We start from the raw sequence: 17,453 nt of genomic DNA, 5'->3' as shown, positions 1-17,453 counted from the left end.
GCTCCTTCAAGTTGGATGGGTTCGGCTGGTGTACAGCAATCTTTAAGTTATACCGCAGTTTCTCAATTGGATTGAGGTCTCGGCTTTGACTAGGCCATTCCAAGACATTTAAATGTTTCCCCTTAAACCACTCGAGTGTTGCTTTAGCAGTATGCTTAGGGTCATTGTCCTGCTGGAAGGTGAACCTCCATCCCAGTCTCAAATCTCTGAAAGACTGAAACAGGTTTCCCTCAAGAATTTCCCTGTATTTAGCATCATTCCCTGTATTTAGCATCATTCCTTCAATTCTGACCAGTTTCCCAGTCCCCGCCGATGAAAAACATCCCCACAGCATGATGCTGCCACCACCATGCTTCACTGTGGGGATGGTGTTCTGGGTGATGAGAGGTGTTGGGTTTGCGCCAGACATAGCGTTTTCCTTGATGGCCAAAAAGCTACATTTTAGTCTCATCTGACCAGAGTACCTTCTGCCATATGTTTGGGGTGTCTCCCACATGCCTTTTGGCGAAAACCAAACGTATTTGCTTATTCTTTTCTTTAAGCAATGGCTTTTTTAAGTTACAGGTTGTAATGCAGCAAAATAGGGCAAACGCAAAGGGTGATGAATACTTTTGCAAGGCACTGTATTTGTTTTTAAACATCTGCATGCTTTTCTCCACCAACAAAACAAAAGCTGATTCAAAGGTGGCATGGTAGATTCCAAAAAGACTATCAAGTAGGGGAGGACACTTCCTTTGGACTATAAACACATTTATATCTCCTCGACCACTTATCAGAGGTCGGAAGGCACACCCATGTGGAGGGTGGTTGGAAGAGCGCGCTTGTTTGAAAAGGAAAAGCGGCGCGATAGCTTTTGATTAAAAAAGAACATCAAGACGAAACAGATGCTTTATAAGTTGGAAACACTGTTGAGAAATACATCCCGAGGGGTTCGTACTGATTGTACGGAGATTGTGACAGCCGGTTAAAATTGCGTCCCCTGACAAGGTAAGAACAATATGTATGTCAGTAGAAGTGCAATATTATCATAAGGAGACGTATACTTGAAATACGGAGGAGGAATGGAGGGGAGAGGCAGAGGAGGTCTGAGAGAGGGAGGAAGATAGTGAGCTTGAGTTGGTTAAAAATGGCGGGAAAATGGGAGATGTTTGTTAAAGAAGAATGGTAGAATGGTAAGCAGAATGAGCTGAAGACAGGAGGAGAAATGGAAGTGAATGAGGGTGAAGTATCGGAGGTGGTCGGTGTGGGGAAGTTCTCGGAGCCCGAGGCTTGCACTGAGGGTCAGGATATTGATGAATCTGTGACCGTAGGAGTGAGGTTTTTGGAAAAAGTGGACCCTTTTGTCTGATCCATTTGTGGTTTCAGGTGGGTGAAAATAGAGTTGGGTGCTGTGGAATCGGTGAATCGGTGTTTCTGCTGGTCAGGAAAGTAGTGGTATGTGTTACCTGTAGGGATGCCCATGGGGCTTGAGATCAGAAATGTCCCATGTGCGGGGCAGGTTGAGGTTTCCAGGGTTAGAGTAGTGCAGAAGTTGTCATATGCTGAGGCAGTGGTCCTGCCGTACATACCTACACGTACGCTACGGTCACAAGACGCGGGCCTCCTAATTGTTCCTAGAATTTCTAAGCAAACAGCTGGAGGCAGGGCTTTCTCCTATAGAGCTCCATTTTTATGGAATAGTCTGCCTACCCATGTGAGAGACGCAGACTCAGTCTCAACCTTTAAGTCTTTACTGAAGACACATCTCTTCAGTAGGTCCTATGATTAAGTGTAGTCTGGCCCAGGGGTGTGAAGGTGAACGGAAAGGCTGGAGCAACGAACCGCCCTTGCTGTCTCTGCCTGGCCGGTTTCCCCTCTTTCCACTGGGATTCTCTGCCTCTACCCCTATTACGGGGGCTGAGTCACTGGCTTACTGGTGTTCTTCCATGCCGTCCCTGGGAGGGGTGCGTCACTTGAGTGGGTTGAGTCACTGACGTGGTCTTCCTGTCTGGGTTGGCGCCCCCCCTTGGGCTGTGCCGTGGCGGAGATCTTTGTGGGCTATACTCGGCCTTGTCCCGGGATGGTATGTTGGTGGTTGGAGATATCCCTCCAGTGGTGTGGAGGCTGTGCTTTGGCAAAGTGGGTGGGGTTATATCCTACCTGTTTGGCCCTGTCCGGGGGTTTCATCGGATGGGGCCACAGTGTCTCCTGACCCCTCCTGTCTCAGCCTCCAGTATTTATGCTGCAGTAGTTTATGTGTCGGGGGGCTAGGGTCAGTCTGTTACATCTGGAGTATTTCTCTTGTCTTTTCCGGTGTCCTGTGTGAATTTAAATATGCTCTCTAATTCTTTCTTTCTTTCTTTCTTTCTTTCTTTCTTTCTTTCTTTCTTTCTTTCTTTCTTTCTTTCTTTCTTTCTTTCTTTCTTTCTCTCTCGGAGGACCTGAGCCCTAGGACCATGCCTCAGGACTACCTGGCTTGATGACTCCTTGCTGTCCCCAGTTCACCTGGCCGTGCTGCTGCTCCAGTTCCAACTGTTCTGCCTGCAGCTATGGAACCCTGACCTGTTCACCGGATGTGCTACCTGTCCCAGACCTGCTGTCCCAGACCTGCTGGAACCCTGACCTATTCACCGGACGTGCTACCTGTCCCAGACCTGCTGTTTTCAACTCTCTAGAGACAGCAGGAGCGGTAGAGATACTCTCAAAGATCGGCTATGAAAAAGCCAACTGATACTTACTCTTGTGTTACTGACTTGTTGCACCCTCGACAACTACTATGATTATTATTATTTGACCATGCTGGTCATTTATGAACATTTGAACATCTAGGCCATGTGCTGTTATAATCTCCACCCGGCACAGCCAGAAGAGGACTGGCCACCCCTCATAGCCTGGTTCCTCTCTAGGTTTCTTCCTAGGTTTTGGCCTTTCTAGGGAGTTTTTCCTAGCCACCGTGCTTCTACACCTGCATTGCTTGCTGTTTGGGGTTTTAGGCTGGGTTTCTGTACAGCACTTTGAGATATCAGCTGATGTAAGAAGGGCTATATATAAATACATTTGATTTGATTTGAAGAAAGTAGAGGAAGATGGGTCAAGGAGGGATCCTGAGAGGAGTGGTATGAGTAGTAGATCTGTACCAGTTGAGGGATAGGACAACAAGTGACATATGTTTCAGTAAGATTTGATTTTTAGCATTTATAGCAAGGATTATCAATTGTACTGCAGGGATGTAACGTAAGTCGCAGAAAATTGAGGTTGTGGTGGCAGCTGCAGAGAGGTAGCTGACATCAGAAGAGTTAATGGGTGTGTTAAGTGGTGGTGTCAGGTTGTTGGCCTGAGGTAGGACTACATAGATTGAAATAGTGGACAAGGGTGGTGTTCTTTTTTTGTGAGTGTAGTATTAGATGGTAGGGTATTTGTTTTTATTTATACCAAGCAAAGTATACGGGAGGTGTACTCCATTCTAGTAGGTGGCGGTAATGCAACATGCCGACCGCCGTTAAACCTCAAAGAAGACCACTTGTCGGTTTCCGGTTCACGGAGGACATACTTTTTTCTCAAATGCGGAAAGGTCCATGAATAGGAGGCTTGATGTGTAACGTAATAAGCAATACCGTATTTCAATGAACTTCGCGCATTGACTTTTTATTTAGCCGCACCATTTGAGCTGACTTCAACTAATAACATCTGTTTAAACGCAAGTAAACAATGATCAAGAACCATTTCCACGTTAGCATTTTTGTTGGAATTTAGACTTTTATTAACACCCTGGAACTCAAAACTGCACAACATCACTCCAGGTAGAATTTAAATCGCGTTGGAGACAGGACTTACTTGATAGATGTTATCTAGGTAACGCTAGCTAGCTGTTAACGTTAGCTAACAATGGCTAAATGTATGGGTTTTCACACTCAAATAGCCTCCATCATGGAGTTGCTAGCGAATTCAGCCGTGACCGAGATCTGTAAACTCGTAGACGACGACTATGCAGTGTTTCGTTTGGAAATAAATCAAAGCCAGAAAGAAAACAGGGGATTGCGGAGGAAACTACAGCTACTGGAACTGAAGGTGGCACGGGAGCGCGTCCTCGCCAGTCCTCCCAGTAGTGTCAAGACCCTCGACCGATACAGAGGAATGGCAAGAGGTACATTTTGCAGAATGGTGTGGGTCATGTCTAGAAGGGATGTCATCCCGCTAATGTCAAAAGTTGCGTCGGTGAGAATTTGGGGATTTTAGCTTGTACTTTTCTTAACCTTAACGTAATGTAGCAGGTTATTATAATTAGGTTAAGTATCCTATATTGCTGGGTAAAGTCTGCTAACCTGATACGAAAAGTGACTTCTGACATTAGCTGCATCCCACCTAGTCAAAATCTACACTACACGGACAATACCTAATTTAACCACCCCTTTCCCCCCCAATAACCCTATTAGGTGAAGCACATCCCACTGGAGGCCACATGAGCTTTGTGAACCCAGCGGGACACAGCACGTGGAGAGATGACCAACCCATAGCTGTTGAGGGGAGTGGAACCTCAACCCAGCATGTTATTGTGATAGAGGTTAGTGTAATAGTATTACATCAAAATTAGAGTACATCAAATGTGGCCTGTTTATTTCAGAAAGGCTCCCCTAGGCTATTAATTTGCTTACATGTACATCCTTATCTGCCATAGGGGTGCTGTGAGACTTCCCTACAACATTGTTATCCAATTCAAATCATGTACAGATAATAACCTCTCTTGTGTCAGTCTGCAGAGGCTGCAGGTCCTGGGGTAAAGCAGGAGAGTTCTGAAGGAGAGGACCCAAGACACAACAGAGCCATCCAGACTGGCGCAGAGGCTGGAGTGACACCCCTTGTAGCCATGGAGGACTTCCCCACCGTCACCATGCCCCAGGCCAGGTCCCGACGCAACATCAGGGAGGTCAGTGGAACGGCGAACACTGTCCTCAAGTCAGATGCACACCGAGACTTTAACTGTAACACACAGGCTCTTACACACAGGATCTGACCAGAAATCAGACCCAGAGAGATGGGGGGGGGGGGGGGCTACTGCGCTGAACTCTTGCTCCTGGCTCAGAGTATTTACGGTTAATTGGGGATAGTGGTGTGTTAGACGTTGGCTGCCATTATCCGTCTTGTTCTTATGCTACAGAGATGGACCCTGGCAACATGCCATTTGTTTTAGACACAAACTGATCTGTTTAGAGGGGACTAGAACCTGTACAGTAGTAGTGTATACTCTGAAGGGTGCCTAGATGGGAAAGGGCAGGGTCTGGTTGTAGATGAAATGACTGTGAAAGCGGAGGGCGACATTCCTCCCACATGGAATGCAGGTGCTCACTTAGGAGACGGACTCTCACAGAGCAGAGATTTCTTAGTTTACAGGGAAAGCTTAGAGACAAATCCAAATGTCACGACCCACTCCCCTTTACACACGTTCAGGGATTGTGACCCAGTTTCCTCATCGATGGGGCCTTCTGATTCAAACGTTCTTTTCGATCAGGTATTGAACTCAAAGGGCCAAGTCGTAGGGAGGGGGAGCAACATCAGTCAATATTAAAGACAAACGTTCCTCTGCATGTTCTTTAACAAAGGCTTCAACTACCCCCAGAGGATGGAGATCCACCAGAGGGTGGATTCTTCCGCCAGCTTCAGCTGAACATGCATCTCAAGGTCCACAGGGGAGAGAAGCCATTCACCTGTACACACTGCAGGAAGAGGTTCTCAGAGAGGAGCTACCTAAGGACACACCAGCAGAAAACAATCCCATTCTAGAACATAGAAAGTAACCATTCCACATGATAGCTTCTGACGTTTAGATCACACCCTGCATTAAAGACAAAGATGATTTGTGATTGTTGTGAGCTGAAAACATCCTCAGTTGCATTTGATGCACACTGAAGATGGCGCGGGCGGGTAGGGCTGCCGTCTTATCGGCTCTTAACCCACCATGCTATTTTGCTTGTTTTTTCACGTTGTTCGCAACTTGTTTTGTACATTATGCTGCTGCTACCATCTTTTATGACCGAAAAGAGCTTCTGGACATTTGAACTGGGATTACTCACCTCAAATTGGACGAGGACTTCTTCTTCAATGAGTCGGACGTGAGGGATATACAACGAACACCCGACCATGTCCAGATCCCCGTGATTCACTGGAAAAGTAAACGTAGGTTTCGCAGAAAGAGATCAGGCTGGCTTGTGAGGATCAGGCGACGAGTGGCTAATCTGCCCTTGCCTTCTATTCTGCTAGCTAATGTTCAATCGCTGGAAAATAAATGGGACGAACTGAAAGCACGTATATCCCACCAACGGGACATTAAAAACTGTAACATCTTATGTTTCACCAAGTCGTGGCTGAACGACGACATTAAGAATATTCAGCTGGCGGGTTATATGCTATCAACAGAACAGCAGCCTCTGGTAAGACACGGGGCGGGGCCTATGCATATTTGTAACAATAGCTGGTGCACGATATCTAAGGAAGTCTCAGGATTTTGCTTGCCTGAGATAGTGTGGTCTACAGCTTATCATGAGATACTCTATCTACCAAGAGTTCATCTATTTTTCGTAGCTGTCTACATACCACCGCAGACCGACGCTGGCATTAAAAGAGCACTCAGTGAGCTGTATTCCGCCATAAGCAAACAGGAAAACGCTCATCCAGAGGCGGTGCTCCTAGTGGCCGGGGACTTTAATGCAGAGAAACTTAAATCAGGTTGACCTAATTTCTATCAGCATGTTAAATGTGGAACCAGAAGGAAATACATTCTAGATCACCTTTACTCCACACACAGAAACGTGTACAAAGCTCTCCCTCGCCCTCCATTTGGCAAATCTGACCATAACTCTATCCTCCTGATCCTGCTTACAAGCAAAAATTAAAGCAAGACGCACCAGTGACTCGGTCTATAAAAAAAGTGGTCAGATGAAGCAGATGCTAAACTACAGGAATGTTTTGCTAGCACAGACTGAAATATGTTCCGGGATTCTTCCGATGGCATTGAGGTGTACACCACATTCACTGGTTTTATCAATAACGTCGTCCCCACATTAACTGTACGTACATACCCAACCAGAAGCCATGGATTACAGGCAACATTCGCACTGAGCTAAAGGGTAGAGCTGCCGCTTTCAAGGAGCAGGACTCTAACCCGGGAAGCTTAAAAGAAATCCTGCTATTCCCTCCGACAAAGCATCAATACAGGACTAAGATCGAATCGTGCTACACCGGCTCCGATGCTCGTCGGATGTGGCAGGGCCTGCAAACTATTAGACTACAAAGGGAAGCACAGCCACGAGCTGCCCAGTGATACGAGCCTACCAGACGAGCTAAATAACTTCTATGCTTACTTCGAGGCAAGTAACACTGAAACATGCTTGAGAGCATCAGCTGTTCCGGAAGACTGTGATCACACTCTGTGCAGCCGATGTGAGTAAGACCTTTAAACAGGTTGACATTCATAAGGCCGCTGGGCCAGACGGATTACCAGGACTTGTACTCCGAGCATGCGCTGACCAATTGGCAAGTGTCTTCACTGACATTTTCAACCTCTCCCTGTACCAACATATTTTAAGCAGACCACCATAGTCCCTGTGCCCAAGAACACTAAGGTAACCTGTCTAAATGACTACTGACCTGTAGCACTCACGTCTGCAGTCATGAAATGCTTTGAAAGGCTGGTCATGGCTTACATCAACACCATTATCCCAGAAACCCAAGACCCACTCCAATTTGCATACCGCACCAACAGATCCACAGATGCAATCTCTATTGCACGCCACACTGCCCTTTCCCACCTGGACATAAGGAACACCTATGTGAGAATGCTATTCATTGACTACAGCTCAGTGTTCAACACCATTGTGCCCTCAAAGCTCATCACTAAGCTAAGGACCCTGGGACTAAACACCTCCCTCTGCAACTGGATCCTGGACTTCCTGACAGGCCACCCCCAGGTGGTAAAGGTAGGTAACAAATCTGCCACGCTGATCCTCAACACGGGGGCCCCTCAGGGGTGTGTGCTCAGTCTCCTCCTGCACTCCCTGTTCACTCATGACTGCACGGCCAGCACGACTCCAACACCATTAAGTTTGCTGATGACACAACAGCCTGATCACTGACAACGATGATACAGCCTATAGGGAGGTGGTCAGAGACCTGACTGTGTGGTGCAAGGACAACAACCTCTCCCTCAATGTGATCAAGACAAAGGAGATGATTGTGGACTACAGGAAAAGGAGGACCGAGCACACCCCCATTCTCATCGACGGGGCTGTAGTGGAGCAGGTTGAGAGCTTCAAGTTCCTTGGCGTCCACATCACCAACAAATTAACATGGTCCAAACACACCAAAACAGTTGTGAAGCGGGTACTACAAAACCTATTCCCCCTCAGGAGACTGAAAAGATTTGGCATGGGTCCTCAGAGCCTCAAAATTCTACAGCTGCACCATTGAGAGCATCCTGTCGGGTTGCATCACTGCCTGGTATGGCAACTGCTCGGCCTCTGACCGCAAGGCACTATAGAGGGTAGTGCGTATGGCCCAGCACATCAGAGGCCAAGCTACCTGCCATCCAGGACCTCTATACCAGGCGGTGTCAGAGGAAGGCCCCAAAAAATACTCCAGCCACACAAGTCAGACTGTTCTCTCTGCTACCGCACGGCAAGCGGTACCGGAGCGCCAAGTCTAGGTCCAAGAGGCTTCTAAACAGCTTCTACCCCCAAGCCATAAGACTCCTGAACAGCTAATCAAATGGCCACCCAGACTATTTGCATTGCCCCCAACCTCTTCTACGCTGCTGCTACTCTGTTATCTATGCATGGTCACTTTAATTCTACCTATATGTACATAATTACCTCAACACCGTTGCCCCCCGCACATTGACTCTGTTCCGGTACCCCCTGTATATAGCCCTGCTATTGTTATTTACAACTGCTCTTTATTTATTATTCTTATCTCTTACTTTTTTTAGGGATTTTCTTAAAACGTCATTGTTGGTTAAGTAAGTAAGCATTTCACTGTAAGTTCTACACCTGTTGTATTCGGCGCATGTGACAAATAACATTTGATTGGGAATTACGAGAGTAAAAGATTTCAGTGTTGAAGATTCCCGAGTAAAAGTATTGCATCCGAACACTGTGATATACAGTTGAAGTCGGAGGTTTATATACACCTTAGCCAAATACATTTAAACTCAGTTTTTCCACAATTCCTGACATGTAAAATTTCCCTGTCTTAGGTTAGTTAGGATTACCACGTTATTTTAATCATGTGAAATGTCAGAATAATAATAGAGAATGATATCTTTCAGCTTTTATTTCTTTCATCACATTCCCAGTGGGTCAGAAGTGTACATGCACTCAATTAGTATTTGGTAGCATTGCCTTTAAATTGTTTAACTTGGGACAAACGCTTTGGGTTGCCTTCCACAAGGTTCACACAATAAATTGGGTGAATTTTGTTCTATTTCTCCTGACAGAGCTCGTGTAACTGATGGCCACTCCAATACCTTGACTTTGTTGTCCTTAAGCCATTTTGCCACAACTTTGGAAGTATGCTTGGTCATTGTCCATTTGGAAGACCCATTTGCGACCAAGCTTTAACTTCCTGACTGATGTCTTGATGTTGCTTTAATATATCCACATCATTTTCCTGCCTCATGATGCCATCTATTTTGTGAAGTGCACATGGTGTTTATCCCAGAACAGCAAAGGACCTTGTGAAGATGCTTGAGGAAACAGGTACAAAAGTATCTATATCTACAGTAAAACGAGTCCTATATCAACATAACCTGAAAGGCCACTCGGCAAGGAAGAAGCCACTGCTCCAAAACCACCATTAAAGAAAGCCAGACTATGGTTTGCAACTGCACATGGGGACAAAGATTGTACTTTTTGGAGAAATGTCCTCTGGTCTGATGAAACAAAAATAGAACTGTTTGGCCGTAATGACCATCGTTATGTTTGGAGAAAATAGGGGGAGGCTTGCAAGCCAAATAACACCATCCCAACTGTGAAGCACGGGGGTGGCAGCATCATGTTGTGGGTGCACTTTGCTTCAGGAGGGACTGGTGCACTTCACAAAATAGATGGCATCATGAGGGAGGAAAATTACGTGGATATATTGAAGCAACATCTCAAGACATCAGTCAGGAAGGTAAAGCTTGGACGCAAATGGGTCTTCCAAATGGACAATCACCCCAAGCATAATTCCAAAGTTGTGGCAAAATGGCTTAAGGAAAACAAAGTCAAGGTATTGGGGTGGCCATCACAAAGCCCCGACCTCAAACCTGTAGAAAATGTGTGGGCAGAACTGAAAAGCGTGTGCGAGCAAGGAGGCCTACAAACCTGACTCGGTTACACCACCTCTGTCAGGAGGAATGGGCCAAAATTCACCCAACTTATTGTGCGAAGCTTGTGGAAGGCTACCCAAAACGTTTGACCCAAGTTAAACAATTTAAAGGGAATGCACCCAAATACTGAGTGTATGAAAACTTCTGACCCACTGGGAATGTGACGAAAGAAATAAAAGCTTATATAAATCTCTCTCTACTATTCTGACATTTCACTTAAAGTGGTGATCCTAACTGACCTAAGAAATTAATTTTTACTAGGATTAAATATCAGAAATTGAATAACTGAGTTAATGTATACTGCTCAAAAAAATAAAGGGAACACTTAAACAACACAATGGAACTCCAAGTCAATCACACTTCTGTGAAATCAATCTGTCCACTTAGGAAGCAACACTGATTGACAATCAATTTCACATGCTGTTGTGCAAATGGAATAGACAACAGGTGGAAATTATAGGCAATTAGCAAGACACCCCCAATAAAGGAGTGGTTCTGCAGGTGGTGACCACAGACCACTTCTCAGTTCCTATACTTCCTGGCTGATGTTTTGGTCACTTTTGAATGCTGGCGGTGCTTTCACTCTAGTGGTAGCATGAGACGGAGTCTACAACCCACACAAGTGGCTCAGGTAGTGCAGCTCATCCAGGATGGCACATCAATGCGAGTTGTGGCAAGAAGGTTTGCTGTGTCTGTCAGCGTAGTGTCCAGAGCATGGAGGCGCTACCAGGAGACAGGCCAGTACATCAGGAGACGTGGAGGAGGCCGTAGGAGGGAAACAACTCAGCAGCAGGACCGCTACCTCCGTCTTTGTGCAAGGAGGAGCAGGAGGAGCACTGCCAGAGCCCTGCAAAATGACCTCCAGCAGGCCACAAATGTGCATGTGTCTGCTCAAACGGTCAGAAACAGACTCCATGTGGGTGGTATGTGGGCCCGACGTCCACAGGTGGGAGTTGTGCTTACAGCCCAACACCGTGCAGGACGTTTGGCATTTGCCAGAGAACACCAAGATTGGCAAATTCGCCACTGGCACCCCGTGCTCTTCACAGATGAAAGCAGGTTCACACTGAACACGTGTGACAGACGTGACAGAGTCTGGAGACGCCGTGGAGAACGTTCTGCTGCCTGCAACATCCTCCAGCATGACCGGTTTGGCGGTGGGTCAGTCATGGTGTGGGGTGGCATTTCTTTGGGGGGCCGCACAGCCCTCCATGTGCTCGCCAGAGGTAGCCTGGCTGCCATTAGGTACCGAGATGAGATCCTCAGACCCCTTGTGAGACCATATGCTGGTGCGGTTGGCCCTGGGTTCCTCCTAATGCAAGACAATGCTAGACCTTATGTGCAGTTCCTGCAAGAGGAAGGCATTGATGCTATGGACTGGCCCGCCTGTTCCCCAGACCTGAATCCAATTGAGCACATCTGGGACATCATGTCTCGCTCCATCCACCAACGCCACGTTGCACCACAGACTGTCCAGGAGTTGGCGGATGCTTTAGTCCAGGTCTGGGAGGAGATCCCTCAGGAGACCAGCCGTCACCTCATCAGGAGCATGCCCAGGTGTTGTAGGGAGGTCATACAGGCACGTGAAGGCCACACACACTACTGAGCCTCATTTTGACTTGTTTTAAGAACATTACATCAAAGTTGGATCAGCCTGTAGTGTGGTTTTCCACTTTAATTTTGAGTGCGACTCCAAATCCAGACCTCAATGGGTTGATAAATTGGATTTCCATTGATTATTTTTGTGTGATTTTGTTGTCAGCACATTCAACTATGTAAAGAAAAAAAGTATTTAATAAGATGATTTATTTCATTCAGATCTAGGATGTGTTGTTTAAGTGTTCCCTTTATTTTTTTGAGCAGTATATAAATTGTAAGTCCAAAAATGGATGTAGCAACTACAGATTGTCCCTTTTTTTTTTTTTAAGTCGATCAAAAGTGTGAGTTTGGACGTGTCCATTAGGCCTATGGATGTACGTTTTTTTTTTTTATCAGCATGAATTAAAAGCCCCACTTTTATTCCATAGGCTGGGATCCGCACTGCGCTCCTGTTGCAAAAGCGCATTTTTTTCACTGGCTATCCACTGGTTTCAAAAACAATGATTTGATAGGCAGCTTAAACTTCCTAAATTCGACCATTATTGGGTTCAAATACACATTTTTTGATTTGTGAACAGCCATCCACAACAACCACAATCCGTAAGGCGCAAATAGCTAAATGAAAGCGCAGCAGTGTGATTCACATCATTGCGCTATGTAGATGTCAATAGTAAGTGATATCCGTATCGCCGTAGACTACACCACTGCGGTCATCCTTACCTCGAAGCATTTATTCAAGTTGGAAAATCTTTGGATGCCGACAGCAGTCATACCATTGGACGACATAGCTTGGACTGTAGCCTAAAAAAGCCTATTTCTGCTCTTTTCCCGCAATCCATCAAACCCATTTGGTGTGTCATCTTAGTGGTCTCTGACTTCTGGTCAGACTCGCTCAGGTAGAACAAACTTAAACTTGTACCTTTTCAATGCTGATTTTGAATGTCTTTGAGAAAATAATTTCTGAATTTAAAACTAATCCCCGAAGTAATCTAGTTTTTCAAAAGTATCTGTAATCTGATTATAATCTTTTTGCTGGTAACAGATTACAGCTGGTTGAGAGAATGCCAAGAGTGTGTAAAGCTATCAACAAGGAAAAGAGTGGCTACTTTTTTGCTTACTATATGATTCCATATGTGTTATTTCATAGTTTTGATGTCTTCACTATTATTCTACAATGTAGAAAATAGTAAAAATAAAGAAAAACCCTTGAATGAGTAGGTGTGTCCAAACTTTTGACTGGTACTGTGTGTGTATATAGACTTAATCTATGCCAAGAACTGAAAATGCTTTTCTAGCAATGATCAACAACCAATTTGACAGAGCTTGAAAATGTTAAAGTATAAATGGGCAAATATTGCACAATCCAGGTGTGGAAAGCTCTTAGACTTACCCAGAAATACTCAGCTGTAATCGCTGCCAAAGGTGCTTTTACAAAGTATTGACTCAGGGGTGTGAATACTTATGTAAATCATTTATTTCCTTTTCAATACATTTGCAAAAATGTCTAAACATGTTTTCACTTTATCATTATGGGATAGTGTGTGTAGATGGATGAGAGAAAAAAATCTGTTGAATTCAGGCTGTAACGCAACAAAATGTGAAATAAGTCAAGGGGTATGAATACTTCCATTGGCATTGTATAAGCCTGAAACGGCTGTTACATAGTGTTTGTACTGAGTAGGCTATATGACAACAAATGCCTATTTCATTGCTTCCATTGAACTACTTATTTATTATTTTTTTTTTGACACTTTTTTTGAATGAGGTAATGTATGCAGTTCAAGTTCATGCAGATTTTAAATGTGTATGTTCAATAGAATAAAGTCCAATTTTGTGTTAGACTTGATTGAGACTCTTTAGTATACATACATCTGATCTCACCCTATTCTGCATGCACACAACAGCGCTTTATATCCAATATACACTTACTAAATATACCTATACATACTAACACCTACTGTACATGTCAAAATAGTTTATGTAGTGGGGATGGGTAAACCCGCCATGTTGAAAGTGTTTATCTCTGTGTTGTGTGTACCTGAGGGAGTGTATGTCTGTGTAATCTGTATCACCTGTCTCTTCCAGGAGGAGGAGGGTCCAGAGGTGTTGCTGGTGAAGGAGGAGGGGTCTGAGGAGGGTCTGGGGAACTCTGAGGGGAACATGGTCATGGAGGACAACCAGACTACACCTCCTGAACCCACAGAGGAACCAGCTGAGCAGCACAGGACCACACACAGTCTCACTGAGGTGAGCCCCTGTGAACTACTGTCTGAATGGTATTAGGTCAGGGCCCGTATCCACACAACCTCAGAGCAGGAGTACTGATCTAGGATCAGTTTTGCCTTTTAGATCATAATGAATAAGATGTATATGGAAAGATATATGGACCATGCCTTTGAATTATCAAACCATTAAAGAATGTCAAGTAATCAAATGAACTAACATGAATACATTGTATCAAATCAATTAACATGTTTGCATTGTACTCATAGCAATCCCTCATGGCTCCATAGCAGGGTGCTCATATCAGATTTCTGGATCCAACATCCTCTCACTCTGTATCTCTTACAGTCAGTAGAGATGGAGGATGGGAACACTGATCTGCTGCTGGTCAAAGAGGAGACGATAGAAGACAAACCAGAGAGCATTGATCTGCTGAGTGGACTAAAGATGGGGGAGCAAGGTAAGGGAGAAATACATATAGCCTACATACAGTAATAGATCGTCAATGGGACTAGTGATGCGTCTGGCTATAGTTTTTTCTTTATTCAAGAAAGGAAATCAATACAATTTATGTTAAATACAAAAACACAATGTATAAACTTGACAACAACAAAAAACATGTAGAGTTTTTTTGTCATGTTTATAAAGTCTATTTTCTAACCTCTTCCTGCAGGTGATTGGCTGGAGGCAAACAGAGGAGACTGGGTGGACATCTTGGATTCCCAGATCCAGACCGGTGCAGCCAAAGGCCCAGGGGACAACCTCACTAGGCAGGCCAGGACCAGAGGCGACATAGCGGAGGTCAGTGGATGGGACATTGTCTTCAACTCTGGGCTGAGGAACAACACTGTCAACCAGAAACAGACAGTCGAACACAAAACAACCACCAAACTGGGACACAAAATAACATCCGGATTTAGTCTCCATGACAACAGATTGGTTGCGACCCGGACGAAGCATAGATTTGGTCTGCGGGGACGAGGTGTCCGTATGCGGCAGGAGAGAACAGACACAGACTCGGCTAGCGATGCGAAATCTTGCTCCTATAGTTGTGATTCAGAGAGACTGATGGTGCCTCAGGTTAACCCCCTAACAGGTGCTGCCTTCAGCCTGCCTTCTATAGGATCTATCAACTGGAATATGGACCCTGCAACAACACAGACACTCCCTGGCCTTCATTCTCCTCACACTCTTCTAATGTTAAACCAGACCTCAGACAATGCCAGTGCACTAAATGGCTACACAAGCCCTTTGACAAATGACAGTAGTTGTAACGCTATCAGCAGATCCGGTGGAAAAGAGAAGCACTTCCCGTGTTCTTTCTGTGGGAAAGCCTTCAGTTTCCCCAAACAATTGGAGATCCACCAGAGGATGCACACGGGGGAGAAACCTTTCGGCTGCCATCTTTGCCGGGTGAGTTTCTCCCAGTTGTCCAACCTGAAGAGGCACCAGAGGGTCCACACAGGGGAGAAGCCCTACAGCTGCCCCCAGTGTCACATGCGCTTCACCCAAGCTGGCAGCCTGAAGAGGCACCTGAAGGTCCACACGGGAGAACGGCTGTTTGCCTGTACGCACTGCGGGAAGAGGTTCTCAGAGAGGAGCTATCTCAGGATACACCGGCAGAAAAACCATTCCACTCTATAAAATAGACAAAATTCCACTTAATTTTTAAGATCAAACTGCATTTAAGACAATTAATTTTCATTGTTGTCAGCAGAAAAAATCCACAGATGCATTTGTAATAATGAGGTTAACAGATTTCAGTGTTGAATATTCCTGGGTAGAATATTGCATCCTGACATTGTGATATATAGGGCATATATAAGCCCAAAAGTCTGTTAAATATTGTTTGTACTGAGTAGGCTATATGAGGTTCACAAATTCCTATTTGATTACATCCATGGAACAACAGTTTTTTTCACAAATGTTTAATGAGAAAATGAATGCAGTTTATCAAGTTCATGCCGATTTTGTTATTGACGTGTGGTTTTCATATGGTGTATTTGACACTTTGTTTAATAAACACAAAATGGGACTTTTCATTCGAAGACTCATTGTGACTCTTCAGTATTCATCACATCTGATCTCACCCTATTCTGCACACTCCAATACAACCTACAAAGGGTCCGATTCAATCAAATCCACTTTAGCCACCATCCGCATAGCTGACGTTTTGATGTGTCGGCGGTGGAACTGGAGGTAGCACGGTCAAATCCACAAGCGGCTCCAGGCATTATACCTAAAGCGCACATTACCATTGGCTGCACGGAGTCGCATTAAGAGAAATCCCATGCCGCCGCCTTTACAATTTTGAACACTGGAATTTGAGATGTAATCTATACCTCGAATAGGTCTCATTTTGTTTGAATGATTTTCAATTTGAGCGTCACTATTTCTATACAGTATACACGTTCTCATTCTGAACTAACGCGAGTGGGACGGGTGTTGCTTCGTGACAATGATCACGAGCTGCTGGTCACCAATTTGAAAATTCCACCACAAACAGCTATGCAGGTATTGGCTATGGCTGGTTAATGATGGATTGTATTGAATCCATGCCTTAATATACCTACACATGCTAACAAACACCTACTGCACACGTCAAAATATTTGCCAGGTTTGTCTGACTTTTGACTTATAGCTGACTCATATTTACCCACATATTTGTCCACCATGATGGGTTTAACAACAATTAAGTAATTTTGTAAATACAGTATAGGACTCAAACATAGTGGGGATGGGTAAACACTTCGGGGCCATACTTGTGAACATTAGGAAAAAGTAGAAGTTCAAGGTTAAGTTTAAGCACCAGCCAATTAAAATCATTGATGTAGTGGCACGTGGTCAAAAGCTACATGTTAGCGGTTCCCATTGCATAACCTTGCACATTTAGCCCTATGATAACCTCACCAGGTGGCCGTGATTGTTTCCTGTAACAAATTCTGTATCAGCCAATTAAAACCCTCGAGGTAGTTGGACGTGTTCCAATATTTGTTCACAGAAGCTTCCTCAGAGAAGTACAACAGCACATACTGATAATTAAAGCAACTACATCAAGTGTATTTCACTGACTGGTCAAATTGCTCTTTATATAGAGTGCCTAGCTCCATGTAATTGTTGCAGATTGTTCGAATCATGTTTTTTTCCACCCTTTGAAATGTAGAATTACATTTGTGTGTTGAAGGGACGTAGCCTACAGCCAACCGTTTGAAAATTAAGATCAAGAATGAATTTAATAAGGAGATACCTCTTTCTTCAGCCTTGTAGGCAAACACACTGTAAAAATGCTTCACTA

The 17,453-nt window shown here is 44.7% G+C and overlaps 1 protein-coding gene across 1 annotated transcript; it reads left to right on the top strand.

Moving 5' to 3' along the window:
• Positions 1-2,055: 2,055 nt before the first annotated feature.
• LOC106602501 (uncharacterized) lies at positions 2,056-16,200 on the top strand. Its single transcript, XM_014195176.3, has 6 exons — positions 2,056-4,123; positions 4,413-4,540; positions 4,730-4,903; positions 14,021-14,182; positions 14,507-14,618; positions 14,832-16,200. Exons 1-6 carry the CDS (start codon positions 3,865-3,867, stop codon positions 15,800-15,802), a joined length of 1,806 nt encoding a protein of 601 aa, XP_014050651.3. The 5' UTR covers positions 2,056-3,864; the 3' UTR covers positions 15,803-16,200.
• The last annotated feature ends 1,253 nt before the right edge of the window (positions 16,201-17,453 follow it).

This window comes from Salmo salar, chromosome 04 (assembly GCF_965601325.2).
Source record: "Salmo salar chromosome 04, fSalSal1, whole genome shotgun sequence".
Lineage (NCBI taxonomy): Eukaryota > Metazoa > Chordata > Actinopteri > Salmoniformes > Salmonidae > Salmo > Salmo salar.
This window is presented reverse-complemented; position numbering and strand designations above follow the sequence as displayed.

Coding starts and splice junctions, on each gene's coding strand:
- LOC106602501 (XM_014195176.3), top strand. CDS start 3,865: ATGGCTAAATGTATGGGTTTTCACACTCAAATAGCCTCCATCATGGAG. Junction 4,904..14,020: donor CCCGACGCAACATCAGGGAG/GTCAGTGGAACG, acceptor TGTCTCTTCCAG/GAGGAGGAGGGTCCAGAGGT. Junction 14,183..14,506: donor CCACACACAGTCTCACTGAG/GTGAGCCCCTGT, acceptor TATCTCTTACAG/TCAGTAGAGATGGAGGATGG.